Below are 23,371 nucleotides of genomic sequence, written 5' to 3' on the forward strand. Positions count from 1 at the left end.
CACAGTTATTTCGATACAAATATTTATTCTATAAAAACATTATGGCATACAAAAAAATATTTAAGCCATTATGGGTGAATTTTGTAGAAGTTAACTCTAGTGCTTGTGATTGCCATCAGGGATCTAACAGAGCCACCGAAAATCCGAGCTGTAAGGAGGGTCAGCACACGTTTTGGGACTATGGTTATCGTCCTAGATATTACAACATCTTCTGGAGAGGAGAGGGTGACCTTTCTTCCCTCACGGTTCACAGCACTCCTCACAGACGAGGACTTGGAGTTGTTTACCAACACAAAGATATATAGCGTGAAATGTACAGGTATAGTGGGTAATTCAACGGGAATCCTCCAGATCAAAACAAAGACAAGTCCAGGCAAAAGAGAAAATATTCACCCGCAGCACTGATGCGGGTGGAGAAGAGCCATTCAACTTACCAGAAGCATGGGTGTTGAATCGCAATGACAGACGCCACCTACCAGACGTGTTAGCGTGCGAACGTTTCCGGGCGATAGCTATGAACACAAGGATAGCCACGGAGGACACAGTCCACAGAATGGTGAAATCCACACGGTAGAACACACACTACAAAACACAGCCACAGCGAGGCTAGATGGAGTCACGCCCATCGAAGATAATCTAATTAAGTTTGGGGTCTCACGAGTGAACAATTTTAATTAATTTAAAATATTATATCTTTCCATACACAGCTACAAAATGTCATATGGTTAACCCATTAGTGCATAACGTCCCATAAAAAGGACGCTGAAAAAAAAAAGTCTAGGAGGGATATTTTATGTTTGGTGTGGTATACGTTGGCATCACTTGTTCCTGTAGGTGCTAGTGGTGGGAGACAGCACATTGTTCTTCACTGCTAACATAACCTCACTTCTGCACATGTGAAAATGTCAAGCTCTAATTTTCGTGTTACGCATGAGGGGTAAGTACATTTTATTGTGTTTTATGTGCGGTAATAAAATAGTTATAAACTATGCTTTTACATTCTAAACAAGTTGTTGATTACTTTTGTACTTTGGTTTAGTAGTTTCAGCAACTTCAACAGTTTCTATAGTCATGTTTTCTTAAGCGTCCCATATTTGGGACGCTATGCGCCTAGACAACAATGTGTTGCTAATAGACCTTAGTTTTTAAGTTTATTTCTTACGAAAAAACAAACAAATAAATGCCTTTCCGGGGGACAGTATAGTATGCGGCCTAGAGTGGAAATGGATTGTGTTTAAAAATACTTAATAATACCTAACCTAACGTAATCTATCCGTTAGAATTTCGGCTACAGTATGGTATGCGGCCTACATCAGGTACGTGTCTGATCTTTGACAGATAGGTTAGGGTAGGGTATGTTAGGGTAGGGTAGGGTAGGTTTGGTTAGTTTGGGTTAGGTTACATCCCCAACACTTAATCCGTTCGTGAGTTATAATCAAAAAACTTATTTTTTTACTAAGAATATCATGGGAGAAAGTTTGTGCCATATGTTGGTACCATTTATTTTATACCCTTACTACAGCAAAACTTTGTTTACAGGTACTCAGTCAACGAAATCTTAGAAGAGTTGGAGGCTTACAATGATGGTTTGCAGCGTCTCATCTACGTCGTTCCACCAAATGATGGGGCCGACACCGACGCTGATAGTGACAAGTCCGATGATGAACACGAAGGAAACCTTAACCATCTTGGGCGAAACCTGTTGAACAGTGTTTGCGAGGTACAGACTGCCATTAAAGATGACAACGATACAGGTTTGCAGGATGCGAAAGGACCACAATACGAAGTTCAGACTGTCCCTACGGATAGTAATGTCGTAGGTTTGGATGAAGCCGAGGAACCACAACCAAGTACGTCTACTTTAATTACTAGTTCAGACAATAAAATCTCACTGAGACCTCTTCGAAGGAAAGTCAATAGGAAAACCCCCCCTATTGTGTTTAGTGACACAGATGATGACCCTGATGACCCTGCACCGCCCCCCAAAAATAAAAATAAAAAGGTAGGCCTAAGTGATACTGATTATGTCCCTGAACCGCCCTCCAAAAAAAAAAATAAAAAGGTCCCTGCATCAACCACCAACACGATCAAAAATAATGAAAACCAACAGAATGGTAAAAAAAAGACAAAGAAACAATTGGCTGAAGAACTAAAGCAGGCTCGTGTAAACCAATGGAAAATAGATGAGCCTGCTTTTATGCAAAACATAACATGTGAACCACTGCCATGCTCAGATGAGGCAATGGAATGCGAAAGTCCTTTGGAATTTTTTTCGTTGTTTTTTTCTGATGAAGTGATTGAATTTATATGTGAGCAAAGCAACTTGTATGCATCACAAAAAAATGTTAACCTAAATCTAACAAAAGAGGAACTATTAGTAGTTTTTGGTGGAATGCTTATGTCAGGATATGCAAAATATCCTAACAAAAGGATGTTTTGGTCAAGAGAAGATGATGTTCCAAAACTACTGTCTGAGAGCATGCGCTGTAACAGATTTGAACAAATACTCCGCTTTATTCACTTAAATGACAATACCACTTTGAATCCAGATGATAAGCTTTATAAGTTGAGGCCCATAATTGATGCACTAAACACATCCTTTGCGAATCACGGAGGATTAGATGAGAAGCTATCTGTCGATGAAAGTATGATCCCATACTATGGGAAACACTATGCCAAACAGTTTATTAGGGGCAAACCAATACGCTTTGGGTTTAAAAACTGGGCAATATGCTCTTCGAGTGGTTACCTCATCTCTTTCGACATATACTGTGGAAAGAACCCTGACCGTGAAAATTTGTTTGGGCTTGGAGGTGATGTTGTTGTACAGCTACTCAAACAGGCTGAAATCCCGAGTAACAATGGTTACAAAATTTTCATTGACAACTTTTTCACTTCGGTACCTCTAATAAGACACCTGGCTGAACAAGGTTATTGTGCCACGGGAACATTGAGATCAGACCGGGTGCAGTATTGCCCCTTAAAAAACCAAAAGGAATTGCAGGAAGAAGGTAGAGGATCATTTGATTTTCGTACGGCTGAAAATGTCATGTTAGTTAGGTGGGCTGACAACAGTGTAGTAACAGCTGCTACAAATTTTGAAAACATGTCTGTTGGAACAGTTAAAAGATGGTCGAGGGAAAAAAAAGCTAGAGTCCAAGTACCCCAACCCACTTTGTTCGCATCGTACAACAAAGGGATGGGAGGAGTTGACATTATGGATCAAAATGTAGCAGCGTACAGAACTAGAATGCGCCAAAGAAAATGGTGGTGGCCAATCTTTGTCTACCTTTTTGACGTAAGTGTGTCAAACGCTTGGATTTTGAATAAAAAACTTCTTCCCCCTGACACTGCTATTGGCCAACTTTTAAGGTTCAGGAGAAATTTGGCTTTGACGCTTCTAAGGAAGTATGGAACACCATCAAGCCAGGGAAGATCATACCCAAAGCCACTTCAAGATGTGCGTAGAGATAACCTGAACCACTGGCCTGTTGAGATTGCCACCCAAAGAAGATGTGCTAACTGTAAAAAGAAAGCAAAATGTGTCTGTTCAAAGTGCAACGTGGGGCTTCACCCGAAGTGTTTCATGGAGTACCACTCAAACAATCAGGGATAAACATAAGCCAGAAGAACTCAGGTTTCAACAATAAAGGACTTTTTGGTTAACTATATAGACTTCACTATTTTCAAAAATTTGAAATAAATTAAATGTTATAAAGACATTTTATGCTGCTTTCAAAGGCAAATAACTACTTTGTAAAATAGTTTTTGTATTTTTATAACACAAAATAAACAAAACATATTGATAAAAAATTTACTACATGTTTCTTTTTACCTTAACTGTCATAAAGATGTAAACAGCACTGTAGAGATACAAAATGCAAAGAGACATCAGGATAGCCTCTGGGCATAGCGTCCCATATATGGGACGGCCTTTATTTTGCAAATTTTACATGGGATATTTTTTTGAATATTTTTTACATGTTATTTAGCATCTAATAAACAACATTCATGAAAATAAAAGTTGTTTTTCAAAAGTTGAAACTTTATGCACTAATGGGTTAAATGAAATAGAAGTTTTGTTTACGTTCATCTAAGAACACGAGTTATTTTATTATCTATGAAATTTAACTATTAATTTTGAACAATGTCAATAAACATCTTCGGGTAAGAGAAAAAGAAGAATAGTAAAGAACACTATGTGTATCCGATCAAAATTACTAAACAACAAAAAGAAGACCATCGTGATCTTTTGCTACTCAAGAATGAAGAAACAACTCACTATGCATATATTAAACATTTTGAACGCTTAGTATCAAATCAAATGACTAAACACCACAGTAGGATTTATATTTGTAAAAGTTATCTTGTACACTTTACGTCTAAATCTGTTTATGATAGACTTAGGCTCATTTGTTCCACTCACAGTCCAGTTAAAGTCGAAATGCCTGATGAAACACATAATGAATTAAAGTTTTCTAATTTCAAACATAAACAACAGATTCCTTTTGTAATTTATGCAGATTTTGAAGCAATATTACATAAGGAAGCTCCATGGAAAAATTGTCAAAATTTAACTTGTGAAGCACTTAAAGATTAAGATAAAAAAAGAAAAACTAAAAATCATTCAAGTACAATCAAAGAAAGAAAGCATGTATCAATGAGCTTTAGATTTTTCATTGTAAATACACTAGGTGTGAAAACTGAACCCGAACTCTGAAGAGGAGAAAATGCTGGTAGGGTATTTATAGAAATGTTAAAGGATGAAGCCCTTAAAATTTAAAGAATCTAATTTCCAATTTGTGATTCAACGGAAGATGAGATTCAAAGTTTTAATTTAGCTACATCATGTCACATATGTGAACATGACTTTGAATTAGATGAAAATGAAAAAGAAGACCATGACCCGCTAAGCGGATTATACAGAGGAGCAGCCCATCAATGTAACCTTCTATACCAGTTATCTAATTTTGTACCTGTAATAATGCATAACCGGTCATCATATGACTTGCACTTCATCTGCCAAAATTTAGCTATAGATGATCTTGATATAAAAGTCATACCTTCAACAGAGGAAAAATATATCAGTCTGAGTAAAAAAGTACGGTCCAAATTCGAATTACTCTTTATTGACAGTTGTATATTCATGGGTAGCAGTCTTGATTCTCTAGCTAAAAACTTAAGTAAATCTTAATTTAAAGAGACCACTAATTATTTTGGCCTTGACAATATTGACTTAGTTACTCGTAAAGGGGTTTTCCCTTACGAGTACGTATCCAATTGGGAGACACTAAACGAAACTTCTTTACCAAGTATTGAACATTTTTATAGTTCCTTGAACAACTCAAATATCACTAAAAATGACTATTTAAATGCACAGACTGTTTGGAATACTTTTAACATAGCAGATTTAGGTTCCTATTCAGATTTATATCTTAAGGCAGATGTACTTATTTTATCTGATGTATTTGAAAATTTAAGAACTGTATGTAAAAATCACCATGGCTTAGATGCATGTTGGTACTATACTGCTCCTAGGTTATCATGGGATGCCTGTTAAAACTTACTGATGTAGCATTAGAACTAGTTAATGTATTTATTATTAGAACGTGGTATTCGTGGTGGAATTATTCAATGTGTTAAGAGATTCAGTAAAGCTAAAAATAAGTACTTAAGTAATGACTTTGAAGGCCCGGTAGAGAATTCCAATGATAATTTGAAAAGTAATGAAACAGTACAAGGTAATACAGATAAGTCAAACTACCTTATTTATTTAGATATCAACAATCTCTACGGGAACGCGATGAGTCAGTATATTCCATATAAGGGGTTTAAATGGTGTACCAATGATGAAGTGAAAGTTTTGCAACCAACCATTTTAAATACAGAAGAAACAGATGATGTAGGCTATATAATTTAGGTAGATATTCTGCATCCATCTAGTTTACATGAAAGACATTCTGATTTTCCATTTTTCACCGAAAAGAAAAAAATCTAAGAAAGGTAGATTTGAAAAACTATCATTATATTATTCATATACAGACATTAAAGCAGGCTATTCAGAATGGTCTAGTGTTAAAAACCATTCATAGAGCTATAAAGTTTCAGCAAAGTAATTGGTTGAATAAATACATTGCAAAAAATACTGAACTGAGAGCTGCTGCAAAAAATAATTTTGAACGAGAATTTTTCTACTTATGAATAATAGCTATTATGGTAAAACAATGGAAAACCTTAGAAATAGGTTGAATATGCAGCTTGTTTGTAACAATACTAGAAAACTAGAAAGATTAATATCAAAACCAAACTTTATTGATAGAAAAATATTTACTGATGAACTAATTGCAATCCATTTGGGTAAAACTAAAGTAATATTTAATAAACCGATCTATATTGGTCTCACAGTTCTTGAACTTAGTAAAAAACCTATGTATGACTGAAAATCTTAGTCTTTGTTATATGGATACAGATAGCTTCATTATGACATACTATGTGATGATGTCTATTTATAAATTAAGGAGAACTTGCACTGGTTTAATACAAGTAATTATGATGTAAATCATCCATGTTTTTCAGAATTGAGGAAAAACAAATAGGGTACATGAAAGATGAGTTTGGTGACATTCCTCTTAAAAAGTAACTAGGTTTGAGAAGCAAATTGTACTCATTGGTTTCATCTACTTTAGACGGTATTAAAAGAGCTAATGGAATAAAAAAATATGTAATTGAAAAATAAATAATGTTTAGTGATTTTGAAGCAGTTCTGATTAAAAATGTAAATTTATTCTAAAGTATGAATTTGATACGAAGCTACAAGCATTTAATATATTCAATTAACTTAAACAAACTAGCTTATCATCTTTTGATGATAAAAGGGTAGTTTTAAGTGATAATGTTCATACTTTGCCCTATGGACTCCACTGTTTTGTTTCAGATAGGAAACGTAAAAAAAAGATCTATGAGGAGTTGAAGAATAAAAGAGTTAAAATTAATTAATTAAGATGTTAAATGAAAAAGCTTCTATAGTACTATTTTCATTTTTTTTCTCTTTCAGATACAGAGTGTCACATAAATGAATCACAGTTACTTTATGTAGACACTGATACATTTGTTACCCCTGTTTAAAAATATATTATTTTAATATAACATAATCAAGGTTTTTTCTTTTTTGTTTCTAATTTACAGATCGTCAAAGAGTCTTTATCAAAATACGCAAAGCACCGTTGTACGAAGTGTATGAGGAACTCGTGACGAGTCCAAGCTATGCGACCAATGGCAGCAGTGGGATGGACTTACACGCACATCTCCCCGGACCGTGTAATAAAGTAAAGATTTATCCCTCTCGTAGAGGAGTTATTTCAACGGGAATAGAAATCGAAATCCCTCCAGGGTATGAGGGACAAATTAGACCCAGATCGGGGTTGGCTCTTCTCCACGGTTTGACCGTGTTGAACACGCCCGGGACGATTGATTCAGATTATCAGGGAAAAATTTTAGTTATTTTACTAAATCTAGGAGAGCGAATTTTCGAAGTGAGTGATAACATGAGGATTGGGCAATTAGTAATTTGCAAAGTAGAAAAACTTAAATGGTCGCTCACTGACACTCTTAGTCGGAGCAAGCGAGCTTGAAGTGGGTTTGAGTCAACAGGAATCCACGGTCCGCCCGAGACAATCGAGTTGGACTTATCGGATGATGATAATGATTCAATTGATGCTAATGTTGGTGATAATGATTCAATTGAGGCTAATGTTGGTGATAATGATTCAATTGAGGCTAATGTAGGTGATAATGCTTACAATGATGATGTTGATGATGATGATGAAGATGATAAATTACGGTCAGAACAGGACCTAAATGAAATTGTAGTATTATAAATAAGCTTTTTTATGATTGTGTATTTATGTTTAGCTATAAATCAATTTTTTGGATACGTCAAAAAGATTGTCACATTTGGACAAAAGTAAGCACAGGGTGAAATTCTACGGAAACATTGTAGTCTTCAAGGTGTGTGGAGGTTTTTACCCCCTCGCCAAGTGGACCTGGTTTGCAGAAGTGTTATCATCCAGTCGTAGACCACGACTGACTGATTCACTAAGGCGGCGTGTGCCATCGCATGCGTTATCGCTGCGGGAAGCCAGACACTGATAAGCCTGTCTCTGTTGTAACTTTGTATCAAATAGCAAATACTAAGCATAAAATATTTGATATATTTCAACCTTAAATTTAAAAAAATTGGGTTGAGAATTCCTTTGAGATTGCATTCTAGGAAATGGGTAAATAATTGTAAGACCAAGAATCATTCAAGACAAGACACATAGTTTTATCAAAGTTTTCTTTATTTTGGTCTCACTTTTAGAAAGAAGGGGCGAATGTTGTGTAATCACATGGTTTAATTTATTAGTTTACAATCTGGTTCAGTTTATACTTGGAGCAGCGAGCTCAGCCAAAAGTTAAGCAATAATTTTCCAAATTTTAGGAGTTTGCAACATTATATCATAACCATAGATGGTTTGAGATGAATCTGGAAACTAGCATTGACGTCATAAACCCTCACCACTCTTGAGGTTAGATACAGTAGGTTCTTGTGAACCACAGAGTTAGAGTCAAAGTCTTCCAAGACATCAGTCCACTTCACATCTGGACATGGCCCTCCCGGTGTTGCTATTAGCAGGTATGTGATAGTAGGCTTTTGAGAGACTTTTGGTCCATTAGTAGCCCTCTAAATTATTACCCTCTAGTAATGGGGATTTCTCTGTGATATTAGTATTTTAGTTAAAAGGAAAGATATTAACATGTATCATTGTATGTGCTTATCCGCTCAATAAACGAACCATATTAGCTTCACGCACGAGTATTCATTCTGGACACCCCCACCCATTAGCGGTTACAACATTTGATGTCAGAAGTGGGATCCTTTTTTTGAAGGGGAATGCCCTTTAAAGTGGGTTTAAATTTTTAAAGGGAATGTCCTTTTTCAAGGGGTACCTTATTTTAATTTAAGGATTTTTAATTTATACTAACGGATGAATGTTTAATGCTTTTCGTTAGGATTTAAAAAAGGCAGTAAAGGAAATAATTAAAATGTGAAATTGTAAATAAATTATAAGGGGATGACTGGAATTAAGGACAGGGAATATCTTTCGTACATAATTTTACTATGATTGCTTAAATCACATATTTACTGAAGATAAAATAGCCGTGTTAGTATCTGTCCATGTATCTGATACAAAGACACATATTTTGTTCGAGAGACCGACACAGTATTTTTCAAGGAAATTTAATATAATAATACCTGCAGAAGAAATAGATGAGGTAGGGTGAAGTGGGGTAAGTGTACGCACGAAAATCACTAGTTGCACTTTGATTTGCTATAACTTCAGTTGTATTTCAGATATCTTAATGAAATTTGGTGAGCAGAAAGCTTGGAATGTGGTCTATGGAATGGGGTAAGTGTACGCCCCCCCCCTATATTCCATATAACTCGCTTTAGGTGCAATCTGGGGCAAGAGGATTATAGCTTAGAATCTGCTGATTAAAATGGTTTTTTATTTGTAAAAATATCTCAAACCGTTCAGGAGTTATGAACTTTTTTGTGGAACTCCGCGTACAATTTCCGCAAAATGGCAAATTTGTAAATTTACAATTATTAATATAAACTTGTTAATATATTTTTATTAATTAATCAAATGCTGTAAAAAACTTCTTTGACATCACACAAATAATGGCAGGTTAGTTATTATCTAAAAATATAATTTTTAATTGACTTAGAAAAATCTTACCTTGTGGGGAAAGTGCGTGGCAATTCACTGTTTTTCACTGTACCTATTCACTGTAAGTGCGTATTGTCTACATAACTAAAATAAAACTGTTAATTGACTTAGTAAATGTACCTAGTTCACACACACTTATAATTATATTTATTTACATATTTACAGGGTTTTTTTTTTTTACTGAACATGGACACTAAAGAGGGAAGCGTCGAAAATCAGCTCCCCCCGTCTGCCTGGTGTAGGCTCTGGCAAAACCTTCAGTATGTCGTCATAGGGAATGAATGAAAAATCTTCTTTTTCAGGCCAGTAAAATGTGTTGTCACCTTTTTTTCGTATAAACTTTACGATAGGTCCAATGTCATCAATTGATGTGATTTGACCAACAAAGTATAAAACTTTTGTCTTCGTTGCAAATCTTGACAAAACCCAATTTCCAACTTTTGGTTTCTCTTCAGATCCTTTTTCTGCTTCTTGCTCTTTAAAATTTTCAACTTGTTCTAGGTCATCCAGTTCATCAAACGGCAATACATCGGCATCAGGATCGGAATCAGAATCGGTGGGAATGAAAAATTTCTCTCTGCTGGATATGGTAGCTTTATTCTTTGTTTTAAGTTCTTTCCTTTTATTTGTACTTTTAAGGAGATCTAGTGCAGTATTGCTTTCAGTTTCAAACTTCAGTTGTTTTTTCATAATTTTTTTTTTTCATTTTCTTTTTTCTTCCAAGTTTTTTTTACTTCTTCTTTTTTCATGTTTTTGAGTCTCATTGCCACTTCTTCGCTTGTAATAACCTCAGCCTCTGAACTTGATACCTTCTTCCTTTTCATGACTTCAACAACATTTTGTTTTACAGTCTTTAATAAAACTTCTTCAAATGAGGCATTCGGAGACAAGAGAGGCTGCACTTGAGAAGGTTGATTGAGGTTGCCAGGTTGACTTGGTGTACTAGATGAACAAGATGCACCTTGCATCGGATGTTCTACGTCGGGTGTCAGTACGCTGGTGTCAGTGGGGTCGGGAGGACTTTCTGTAAGGCCTTGAGCTTCGGCTTTGTGTAGGCCTTGAGCTTCGGCTTCGTGTAGTTGATATCTTCGTAACATGTCAGGATCGTATTTGTCATTTGGTATTACATTACAGTCATATGGGTAAATACCCGCTTTTTTTAACCCACTTTGCAAGATTGTCGCCTGTGTACTGCTCCACACTTCTCCAATGAGGACGGAGAATATTCTTTTTGGAATTTTCACCCCAACATGTTTGCGTTGCCAAGCAACAAGTTTCGCGTCCCATTTGCTTTTCAAACCTTTGAAGACTGTAAGATCCATTGGTTGTAGCAAGTGACTAGTGTGCGCGGGTAGTTTAAGTATAACAACATTGTTGGAAATTGCCAGTTCAACCACTTTTATATCAAGATGGGTTGTATGTCCATCATAAAGCAGTACTACTGGCCTCTCTGTTCCACATTTGTTTAAGAAAACATTCTTGAAATAGTTGGCGAAAATCTCCGTTTCCATCCAACCGTTCTTTGAAGAAGCGTATGAAGTCCCTGGAAACGCCTCACTTTCTGGGGCCAACCACGAGTCCCATACTGCTTTTCCCTTAAATACTATGAGAGGAGGGAGCTTTTCTCCTGCAGCATTGCCGCCGAGTAATACAGTCGTATTTTCTCTCCCTGGCCCACTAGTGATTCTTGACGAAGGACGGTTTACTTCTCCGACTACTTTGGTTTTAGACGGGTCAAGAGAAAAATTGGTCTCGTCTATGTTAAAGATTTGGCCCGGCTTGTTTTCTAGTTTCAAATCGACCAATGTGCTCTTTAACAGTTTGAAATAATGTCCAATTATAAATGGGTCTGTACACTTCTTCCTAGCATATTCCAGGCTTTGTGGCTGTTTAACAGACAATCGGTGACGTTTTTTAAATCCTAAAAACCAATCCTCACCAGGTACTCCATTTTTAAATGGATTGCGGATTTTGTTATGTTTTACGTACTCCCCTACCACCTCTAGCAACTCTTTCCTACTAAGGCCCCAACCCCAACGTTCCATCACTTTTAGGCCCTGGGCTAATTTTTCTTCCTCATGACGTGGGATTACTGTTTCTCTCCCCAAAGTAATACTTTTACCTCTTAAGCCATTACGGTGGTGTCGGAGAGTTGCTTCAGGTATTTTAAATTTCTTTGAAGCACCTCTCAAAGTGGATGTTCCAGAGTTAATATCTTGGAGTGCTTTTTGCAAGTCTTCACGGGAGTACTTTGACCCCCTATCAGTTTTTCTTACATATGTTCGAACCATGTTAGTTCAGGTTGGTTAAACAAACTACACTGCACATATAATATCTGTGATATAAAACCACAGTCCACAGTCACTTTAATTGTTTTTAAATGATCACAGTCAATTTAACTTGTAAACTACTGAGCAGCAACGTGGTTGAAACCATTCACAATCCAAAATGCCATTGTACAAAAATCTGAAACAAGGATTAAAAATAAATTGGGGTTTGAGTAAACAAAAGACAGTTTAGGTATAAGGTCCAAAGGTGAAATCAACCAGGAAAATAACTTAGGAAATAAGAAAACTTGTCTTAACCTGATAACTAATTGTAAGTTGTCACACCATTGAAAACCCCTATGTACACTTACCCCGGGGATGGGAGTACACTTGCCCCAACCAGTGTTCGGCCCGGGGCAAGTTCCCCCCCCCCCCATTTTTGTAATTATAAATTTAAGTAATATATAAATGATATTTTTGGATTCCTCTTCAAAAACTGCATTAGTGTACAAATTTTCAAATTTCTATGGCTATCCGTTGATTTTAGGGAATTTTTCAAAATTTCAAGGCGGTACTTTCGTAGTAAGTAGAAATGCAGAGGTGTTTTAAAACTTAGTTTTAATGTATAAATAGTCATAAATGTTGATTTCTAACTTCAGAATCTGAAAGATCACATTTGAAAACATAAAAAATTATAAATTAAAAATTTTTTTCCCCAATTATGGCTTATTTATAGCCAGCGCGTCCACTTGCCCCGTGCGTACACTTACCCCACTTCACCCTAGTGGATATTAGGGCCATGTTACCGGGAATTATTAGAGTTTGTAGTAGCTTTACGGTTGTGAGTATTCGTTCGGAAATTGTTATCTATTAGGAGCTATAGTAACGCGTATAATTAAGGGTCGAATTAACCATAGGACTAACTATACCGATGTGCCAAATATCATTGGTGTCAGACTAACTAAAATAGAGATCCGATTTTTGCCAGAGTAAATTTTTCTGGTAGTAACTTCTTAAATTTAATCCCTCAAAACTACACCTTTTTTTATAAATGAATTCTTGCTCCAAGCAATTTGTAATCATTGCGTTGTTGGTGGGAAAAATGCTTATTCTAAATTAATTAGGTACTATAACCACTAGATACATTTAATTAATGTATCGAATTGAATTTAAAACGTAAGCTTGGTCCTGGTTAGAGGGATTTTTCTTAGGGATATTAGTGGGCGTATTAGTGATCATGTGTGGATTGATCGGAATGTTTTGGTACTATAGTGTTGTGGTGCTAATCTAACCCGGTACCGCACGGGGTTTTAGTCTGGGGAATCCTGCGGACAACCCGATGACCACTGCCCAGAGCCCGAGGAACCTACAACCGAGAGTGTCATCAGCACAATTTGTGAGAAGTTCTTCGCAATCACCAGCGAGAGCCAGCCCCAGGCGAGAAGACCATGTGCAAAACCCGACCGGACACCCAAGCCCTTCCTACACCCCACGGATACCAACTCCTACGAGACCGTCGTCAATAACATCGGTGAGACCACAGTCCTCGCAGTCACCGGCGTCCGGAGGAGAACAGGGAATGCCCTCGTCCGTACGAGACAAACCTGCCCCAAACCCAGCTGGTTCCTCACGCCATTCCAACTACCCACCGAGCCGAACATCGCCGAGACTTTCATCAGTACCACAGACAAGACCACAATCCTCACAGTCACCGGCGTCCGGAGGAGAATGGGAAATTTCCATGTCTAGGCGAGACGACTCTGTTCAGAACCCGATAGAAACCCAACGCAGTGCCTACTACCAGCAAAACTGTTCGGTAGAACTAGCTGAAAGAAGTGCTTCTCAGTCAACATTATCTAGAGAGGAACATAGAATACCCACCTCTTTGAACCCGATGCAACCACCATCTTCCAACCATCCACCCCCACGGAGGAGCAAAAGGACGACAAAAAGGAGTGCAGTAAGGTGCACATCGGACGTATCGGAATCATCGGACTGTGGGTCGGACGCGCCTTCATACTCTAGTGGCAGCGGTAGGCGGAGAAAATCCGGACGACTGGACGAGATGGCTGCAAGGATGCACGCAGAGTTGGAAACATTTTTCTTCTAGTCGCTTTCTCAGATCTTCATGTTCGCTCTTATTCCCCTGTATTTGGTGTCCCATTCGAGACAATCTCGCGACTTTATCGGAAATGATCTTATTCATTTCCCTAGCCCACCGTTCAATGGTTTCCCCCTGAGCGGTGACTAGTCTCATCAAGCTGCATTGTGCTGTACAATGAAATGCAGAAGGATATTGCTTCACTTATTTTTTGATCCCTAGATGTTTTTAAAACACTAAGGAGTTCTTGAAACTCATGAACAGGGCTATGCATAACAGATATGGTTACATATTTCACAGTATCCTTAATAATCCTACTGTAATTGACACTGAAATTGCCGTTCATCGATTTGTCTATGAGTGTCTCCACCAATCTTTTGGTTTCTTCGATGATGTATCTATTTGGCCGTAGAGAAAACATCTTGGGTTGCTCTTGAATAGCACGGCCACTCTTGAACAGTTCGCTGATCTGTGCCGTCAACATCATCTTTAAAATCCGACGCAACCACCATCTTCCGAAATTCCACCTCCGCTGAAGCGCAATAGGACGACACAAAGGAGTGCAGGGAGGGAGGATTCAGAACATCGGAGAGTGGGTCGGACGCGACTTTAGTGGCAGCGGTAGGCGAAGAAAATCTGGAAGACTGGACGAGATGGCTAGAATTGTGCGCACTCATGCGGAACAGCAACAGTAGGCCCAATCGGTAAACAGTCACGTCTCATTCCAGCCGACACCACCAATGAGCCTACTGTTGACGACACCCGTCGAAGAAGAGTGGAGCACATCGGGTATCAAAATCAGCGAACCGTTCAAGAGTGGCCATGCTATTCAAGAGCAACCAAAGATGTTTTCTTTACGGCTGAATCGAAATATCGTCGAAGTGACCAAAAGATTGGTGGAGAGACTCATCGACAATAGGAAACGGCAATTTCCTTGTTAATTACAGTAGAATTATCAAGAATACTGTCAAACATATAACAATAGCTGTTACGGGTAGCCTAGTTCGTGATCTTCAGGAACTCCTTAGTGTTTTTTATCGTCTAATGATCAAAAGAAAAGTGAAGCAATATCCTTCTGAATATATTATTGTACGGCACAATGCAGCTTGACGACACTCCCATTGTACGGTGGGCTAGAGAAATTAATAAAATCATCGCCTGTGTGGAAGGACACCAGATCCAAGGGAATGCAGCCGAATATGTAAATTTGAGAACGCGACTGGAAGAAAAACTGGGCCAAAATGACGGAAACTTCCTGCAGATGTGTAGCAAGTTGGCCAAAATAAATGATTAGATCAGAGCGGTTGTGGCATGTGGCAACGAATTTTGCCTAACATGTGTTGACGAATGGAGACGTACGACCAAGACCTGCTGCCCCATCTGCAGGAGACCAGACGTCTTTTAATTGGTTATATTGTACATTCTGTTGTTGTGTCATCCGTCGTCCAGTATGGTGTACAAGAAATGTGACTCTTGCAAAAGGGTTTCAACATGTACCCAATTGCTAAGGGATTATTACGAAAACGGATTTTATGACATATGTTGTGGATGTGTATGTTTGAACAATTTCTACTGGAAGTACGGAAACAAAAAGAGTGGAGGCTTCCCTCACGAAGCATGGGCGGAAGAATAAATGGAAAAACAGGTCCTGCACAACAAAGAGGAAGACAGGGCAACGAAACTCGGCGTCACAACACAACCCAATACTTCCGGAACAGTTGGGGAGAAGCTTTGTGGAATATGCCAGGGCGAGTTCAATATCAGAGCGGTCCTCAGTTGCGGAAATGCATTTTGCTTAGGATGTTTAGACACATGGAGAAGACGCAACATGACCTGCTGCCCCGTCTGCCAGAGACCGGATGTTTTCGAGTGTCTGTTAGTACCTGTTGATTTTAATCGATGTATTGATTTCGAGTAATGATGTTGATGTAAGTTGTGAAAATTTGTATAATATCTCGACCAATGTGAAGGATGTATGAAAGATATAATTAGGATAAATTATGTTATGCCTTAGATATAATCTATTATTATAACTTTTAACCAATACCAAATAAAATTGTATTATGTCCATACGATATATGTTACTGTTCATTTTGTTTGTACTCTCTATTACTATAATAAATAAAAATAAATATAAATATTAAAGAAAAACACGAGACTATCCAAGTGGGTGTGTAATCAACACTCCCTCCCCCCCTGCAAACCAAGAGGCCTTAAATACGGATCCATCAGTTGTCAGTCAGCAGTCAGCTTGATCAGTGCGGGTCAGTCCGGGTTGTTAAATAAGTTTCTTTGTGTTATTTTCAATTCATATTTTACAGTTTCACTCCTATCTTAAATTTCAATTTAAAATTCTTAGTTCAATTTAATATTAAAACGGCGTCTAGATCATCTGTCTACGAGGATGAGGTGGATATAAGACCGAAGGAGTTGAAGAATTCGTTGGACAACTGCTACATCATCGTTGCTCAGATGATGGGGAAAGGCTCCTATAAGAGGTATGTGCCGGTGGACGTGATGATAAGAAGGCCATTGGAAGTAGAAGGCGGGAAGATTATACGGATCCAGCGATCCGATGAGGACGGGCCAGGTATCAATAGCCAGGTATTGGATGCAGTTATCACACCGCATACCATACTCTACAACGCCTGCTCCACGCTGCTACGCTTCGAGGACCTGTATAGAGTATAGACCTGTATCAAACGACTATGTATAGAGTCAGAACATTCGTTAATATTTTACATTTTGTTGACAACAAAAAACAAGTTGTCACTAATAGTTTTCAAAAATTATTCGAAAACGGCCTGCCAGATCTTTCCGAACAGTGGAAGAACGTGGATCTGCCTGTAGTCAAATCTTTGCCTCATGGCTGGATTTGGATCGTGACGTGATTGGCATTATGCTTGAATGTAAGCGAAGAAATAATCAAACTGTGCAAAAAAATTCTTGGATCTGAGAGGGAGGGATTTAATAATATTTTTGGATCTATTAAAGAAAGTGATAAAAACTGTTACCAAAATTAAACCAAGTCACGTGGGGGATACAATTGAAAGTCTGGGGAATCCTGCGGACAACCCGATGACCACTGCCCAGAGCCCGAGGAACCTACAACCGAGAGTGTCATCAGCACAATTTGTGAGAAGTTCTTCGCAATCACCAGCGAGAGCCAGCCCCAGGCGAGAAGACCATGTGCAAAACCCGACTGGACACCCAAGCCCTTCCTACACCCCACCGATACCAACTCCTACAAGACCGTCGTCAATAACATTGGTGAGACCACAGTCCTCGCAGTCACCGGCGTCCGGAGAAGAACGGGAATTTCCCATGTCTAGGCGAGACGACTCTGTTCAGAACCCGATAGAAACCCAACGCAGTGCCTACTACCAGCAAAGCTGTTCGGTAGAACTAGCTGAAAGAAGTGCTTCTCAGTCAACACCCATGGAAGAAGAGTGGAGCACATAGGGTATAAAGATCAGCGAACTGTTCAAGAGTGGCCGTGCTATTCAAGAGCAACCCAAGATGTTTTCTCTACGGCCATATAGATACATCATCAAAGCGACCAAAAGATTGGTGGAGACACTCATAGACAAATCGATGAACGGCAATTTCAGTGTCAATTACAGTAGGATTATTAAGGATACTGTGAAATATGTAACCGTATCTGTTATGCATAGCCCTGTTCATGAGTTTCAAGAACTCCTTAGTGTTTTAAAAACATCTAGGGATAAAAAAATAAGTGAAGCAATATCCTTCTGCATTTTATTGTACAGCACAATGCAGCTTGATGACAGACTAGTCACCGTTCAGTGGGAAAACATTGAACGGTGGGCTAGGGAAATGAATAGGATAATTTCCAATGAAGTCGCAAGATTGTCTCGAAGGGACACCAAATACAGGGGAATAAGAGCGAATATGAAGATCTGAGAAAGCGACTAGAAGAAAAATTGCAGCAAACACACGGACACTTCCTGTAGATGCTAGGCAAGTTGGCCAAAATTAATGATTACGCGACCTTCGTCCTGTTTGGGATGAACATGGACCCAACAGTTTCAGCCACTGCGGACCTAATGGTTAAAACCATAATCTTAACGTGGAAGATGAAGGGGGAGTTCCCAGTGGTGGCCGACAATGACCAGATAAAAAATGTATTCTGGTCCCTGCCATTTGCCTATGTTACCCATCTGCAGGGATTTGGACGGCCAGTTCTAGAGGAAACCGAGTCAGAACCTCACTGCACAATAGACGACTTCCTCAGGGATGGCATTGAGTTGGATGCCTCTTACAGACAGTATCAGCCCCCTCCCCCCAGAGTCGGACGGTCGGGTGGAAATGAGTCTGCCATTTGCTGATTACGGTAAGTAAAGCTTTTATTCAGTTAATGTAGTACTGGACTGTTTATGGAAAATATTTTGTAATAGTATTTTTATTTACATACATCTGCTTGTAACCACATCTTCCCCCCCCCTCCCACTTCCCTCCAATGCTTTATTGTCTGTCACTATCATCATTACCTTGCAAGATGCCTAACACAAGAGATTGCTGGGCTTGCCGGTGCTTTGTATATTGCATCTCCTCAGAGCACTGGGATGAATGGATCCCCCTATGTTGTGAGTAAGTATTTTTAAACTTTGGGGTTCTTTAGGGTCTTGCAAATTATTCTTAAGGTGAGCATGTAATTCTTTCTGTTAGTTAAATGATCTTTTATGATTTATAGATGCTCGCAGATGACCTCAGATGAGGTCCTGACGGTGCACTATGGCTCCTATAGGGTGTATGTGGCAGAGTGCCACAAAAATCATGTGGCATGTGTGTAAACATGTGTGTAACAATAGAAAAAATTGCCAGAAGTAACTCCCGATCAATCAAGACTGAAACAATTCTTTGAGCTATTGGATCAAGCACTAATTTTAGGAAACTGGAAGCCAAAATTTAAAATCACTGTATTGAGACTTAAATTAAAGGGGACCGCAAAAGCGTTTTCGACTTCTAGGTTTGACTTCAGTCAAGTGGACAATGACGGTCTTCCGGATTTGAATTTAGAGAAGATACGACAGGCCAGTATTGAGCGATTTATGCGAAAGAAGACAGTTCCTTATAATTCTCTTGCATTACACAGCGCCATGAATCATCTGGCATGAATCAGTTGATATGTTTGGTGAGCGTATTCGGGAGCGCAGACGGTCACTAAATCGGATTATCCTGCCACGAGGGCAATAATTCAATTCCCAGAGACTGTCGTCAGTAGAACTGGGGTTTTAATTTGTAAATTACATTATTATATGTGGATATAACTATCTGCACTGATAAACACACCCGTGTTTATCACGAGATGAGCACCCCCCTGTTTATCTTGGGAAGAACACAGACCTGTTCATAGGAGGATTTTAATAGGAGGATTGACAGCTGCAGGAGTTGGTCTTTACAATTACGTAACAAATAATGAAATTGCAAATAATATAGAAAACATAAATAATCATAGGGTGAAGGATGATTATCAAATATACTCCATGGCCTCTAATCAAGCTCAATATACAGAAAAGTTAAATAACCTATATTTGAAAATGTATCATGGTTTTCCAAACAATGAGAAACATTTACTAGACCTATTTTGTAACGCTTCTAATAAAGCTAAAATTGCAAGTGCTAGGCTGGGACATGCCGCAATATTAGACCATTTCTATAAGTAAAATATAAAATTTCTATAAGTCAAGCTATGGAAGGAGTTGTAAATGAGTTCCTAATTACTACAGATCTACTCCAAAAAATGATAGATACCAAACCAGAGCTCCATGATACTGTCTACAAAATAGATCCAGGACTTTTCTATATGACATCCACCAGCATGTTAACAAAAGTTGACCGTTCTCATCAAACAGTGTACTTTCTTGTAACAACACCCCTGATAAAACAAGAAGATATCTCTCCATTGTACAAAGTCTATAATTTTTGTGGATAGCCAATAACATATATCTACACTACAAGCTACCAGATTATTTTTACTACCTAACAGATAACATTAAGGGAATAAAGATGACAGCCACTCCTGACTTAACGAAGTGCCAGCATAAAAGAGGTCTTTATGTTTGTAACCTAAAAGAGTCTACTACAGGAGATAGAACCAATTATTGCTTGCAGCACCTATTGCACTCGAATGAGACTAAAGGATGTAAAATTGTATCAATCACCACTCTACCGCATTGTCATTACTCGGCTTTAAAGAGTGGAGTTACTGTTTTTGGTTCTCACTTTGGTGGAATCTGGGAGGCCGGGATTAAAGCTGCTAAATCTCGCCTTTATCATGTCATTGGTGAAAGAATTTTAACATTTGAGGAGCTTTCAACCATCTTCACTCAAATAGAAGCTATCCTTAATTCTCGTCCATTGTGCTCTCTTTCAACCGATCCTTCAGAAATAGATGTTCTCACTCCAGGCCATTTTCTCATCGGACAACCTTTAGTAAGTATACCGCAAGAAGATGCCACTGCTTTACCCTTAGATCAAATATCAAGATGGCAACTTATAAATCAAGTGCGGCAACATTTTTGGAAACGATGGTCATTTGAATATCTAAATACGCTACAACAACGAAGCAAATGGACCAACCGCACTCCAAATCTTCAAGAATGAGATGTGGTGATCATCAAAGAAGAAAATCTTCCACCGCTTACATGGAAAATGGCCAGAGTTAAACACTTGCTACCTGGTGATGGAATCGTCCGAGTTGCAAGATTGCAAACAAGTCAAGGAGAAGTCATTCGACCTGTAGTAAGACTATGTCCTCTACCAACAAATTGAGTGAGAAGAAAAAACAAGTTTTTTGGCAGGCGGTATGTTTGATACTCTTTGTCAAATTATCATATTGCTTGTTTTCTCTATAACATTTGTTTTGTGCTGATTTAATTAACATCTGTTACCTATATTCATTCTTTTTTTTAAATATACACATTTTTACAGTCCACAAAGCTCTTTAGTCATTTTTTATTATAAGTTTATTATCAACCTTTAATTCAACGCAACGCAGATACCCAACATTTAGATCCATGGACCAGCTCAGCCTTTCACAGACCTCCACTTTTCTACAGGAGCATTTAGGACTAATATACCAGAATTCATCATCCAGCCACCAGTACAACATTGGTAAACTAACGTCCTGCATTATCAACCCCCTCCATGACCCACTCCAGTTATCAGGACAAATCACAGCCCCCATAATTCAATACCGTGTCGGCCAAATTCTAAGTAAAATTTATCAACGCAATGGTAATCAGTATAAAGACAACATAGCCATTAATCGTCTTTTAACCTCAGGACGCTTGTCATATTGCATTGCGAAAAAAGATGTTGAAAACTTTCGGAAGCAGTTGGCAGATCTACTCACCACACCTACTCTGACAAGTGACCCAGCCACTAAGCAGAAGAAGGATAAAAGAAAGAAGGATTTGAATCACAAGAATCTAGATAGTGAGCTAAGAAGAAAGATTCTGAAAGAATCAAAACTGAGCTCGTTAGTCTCACAACATCTCGGACTCGATGAGGCTATCTTACTAACGGACAAAGTCGACTTACGCGGAAAAGTGCTGCTTGGATTTAATGAAACGCTCAACGCTGATCTAAATATCGTTAGTCTGGAAGACCTCATGGAGCTAAAACTCCTTAGACACAGCGGCTTCAAAGGGAATCTGCTTCATACCATGAACTACGGCATTTATGCCCACTATGTCGCTCCCCACATTAGAGCGCTTGAGAACATCATACCCAACATCTGTGTTAACCAGACGTAAATAAAAACATTTCCTATGTACAGTCTCATGGCTTAGCCACAACCTATTACCAGACACCCTTGCCAGATTACCATACAGGCTGATTAGTTGGCACATCAACGGTCGCAACATTTCGGACTATGTGGTATCTTCGAGAGAGTTGTTGATTGAAGACGTATTAGTTGACATACACAGGAGATTCCCGCAACTGCCTGCGTGCTTCTACTTCTCCAATATGCGTGTGGTGAAAAATTTTACTATTATACACACTGCAAAGACAAAAATCTGCTTCTGCGAATATTCGCCGACATCAATGAACTGCCGCTTAGTGTCTTGATTAAGCTGCCATATTATCTGATTCACAGACTGCTGGACGAGACGAGTGTTAAATTCTACGTAATACATAGTAAGTTTGTTCAAGATGAAGATGTCATGAACGCCATCAGAGCGCTTTTTCCAAGTTTGGATTTGGTGTATTTCCTGTCAAACGACCGCATTGTCCGCAGGTTCATCAGAGGTAAATACAGCATCGACTGTTTCATCTATAAAGTGACACTGGAGACGCTCAACAACCTGAAACCCAATGGAAAGATAAGAAGAAACTTCTATTACAAACTGTCGAACTGCGTCTTGGACCATGACCGCACCAGTGTACTCCATTATGTACTGCGAGGTGAACGAATACAGGAATGGCTTCTTTTTTGGAGACAATTTTTTGAATGAGGTCATTTGTTCTTCAAACAGGCTCACTCACCAACCAGTATGCGTCTTCAGAAGGGGGATGAATAATGTTGTCTCCTATAAGGAGCTTTTAAAAAACTGTGAAGATGCACGCCTGAGGCGAGTAACGTTCTCCATACCCCGATCTTTTGACATTTTCAGCATTGACGTGACCTTTGACGGTTTTGACGTAGCATATTTGACTGAGAAGACGGTAATTATCTACAACGAGGTGGCGAGAGCATATGATGTGGCGCCTGACGCGATCAGGCTGGTGTCACAGACGGACTTTCTGCCACAAAGTCTCGGAAAGGTCTTCTTAACAAACGACTCTATCTACAAACTGTACGTGCAAAACCACCTTTCATCTCACATGGTGACTATCATTATGGAGTATCGCTATTTTATAACCGATGAATATCTGTACCTGCATTTGTGAGAACTGTTGCTGTACCATTACAATAAGACAGATGTCAATGAAATAGTTTGTAGATTACATGAGTATAACCAACTAGATGTATAAATTAATTCAAGTTTCTCTCTCTGTACAGAGTTCGTCATGGATGTTGGTGAGGATGTGCAGCCCGACATGAACCTATTTCTAGTCCGCCTGTCCATGGGGATCTGGTTTGCTCTGTGTAAATACCCTGACCTGGCCACGGTTTTTCACCTCATCATGAAGACCGGCATCACCGTTACAAAGAACACACTAAAAATGTACTACAAGAAGATGGATATCGAAAAGATGGT

General features: G+C 38.7%; 3 protein-coding genes across 3 annotated transcripts; 2 read left to right on the forward strand and 1 right to left on the reverse strand.

Annotated features, from left to right (window-relative positions):
* The first annotated feature begins 843 nt into the window (after positions 1-843).
* On the forward strand, positions 844-3,616 carry LOC129005241 (piggyBac transposable element-derived protein 3-like). Its single transcript, XM_054434079.1, has 2 exons — positions 844-937; positions 1,540-3,616. The coding sequence occupies exons 1-2, from the start codon at positions 903-905 to the stop codon at positions 3,614-3,616; spliced, it is 2,112 nt and encodes a 703-aa protein (XP_054290054.1). The 5' UTR covers positions 844-902.
* Positions 3,617-8,021: 4,405 nt separating this feature from the next.
* On the reverse strand, positions 8,022-12,064 carry LOC129005242 (tigger transposable element-derived protein 1-like). The gene is made up of 2 exons (XM_054434080.1): positions 10,508-12,064; positions 8,022-8,159 (listed from the first exon to the last, which is right to left on the reverse strand). Exons 1-2 carry the CDS (start codon positions 12,062-12,064, stop codon positions 8,022-8,024), a joined length of 1,695 nt encoding a protein of 564 aa, XP_054290055.1.
* A 1,315-nt stretch (positions 12,065-13,379) lies between these two features.
* LOC129005243 (putative uncharacterized protein DDB_G0290521) lies at positions 13,380-14,150 on the forward strand. Its single transcript, XM_054434081.1, has one exon. It carries the CDS (start codon positions 13,380-13,382, stop codon positions 14,148-14,150), a length of 771 nt encoding a protein of 256 aa, XP_054290056.1.
* The last annotated feature ends 9,221 nt before the right edge of the window (positions 14,151-23,371 follow it).

This window comes from Macrosteles quadrilineatus, unplaced genomic scaffold, assembly GCF_028750875.1.
Source record: "Macrosteles quadrilineatus isolate MER2022 unplaced genomic scaffold, UCM_ALF_1.0 Scaffold_18__1_contigs__length_3160703, whole genome shotgun sequence".
Taxonomy (NCBI): Eukaryota; Metazoa; Arthropoda; class Insecta; order Hemiptera; family Cicadellidae; genus Macrosteles; species Macrosteles quadrilineatus.

Excerpts from the sequence above, each read along its gene's own strand:
- LOC129005242 (XM_054434080.1), bottom strand. The coding sequence starts at position 12,064 with ATGGTTCGAACATATGTAAGAAAAACTGATAGGGGGTCAAAGTACTCC. Across the intron at positions 8,160-10,507 it reads AAAACATGAAAAAAGAAGAA|AGACAGGCTTATCAGTGTCT; the intron begins GTAAAAAAAACT and ends AAGTTACAACAG.
- LOC129005243 (XM_054434081.1), top strand. The coding sequence starts at position 13,380 with ATGACCACTGCCCAGAGCCCGAGGAACCTACAACCGAGAGTGTCATCA.
- LOC129005241 (XM_054434079.1), top strand. The coding sequence starts at position 903 with ATGTCAAGCTCTAATTTTCGTGTTACGCATGAGGG. Across the intron at positions 938-1,539 it reads TTTCGTGTTACGCATGAGGG|GTACTCAGTCAACGAAATCT; the intron begins GTAAGTACATTT and ends CTTTGTTTACAG.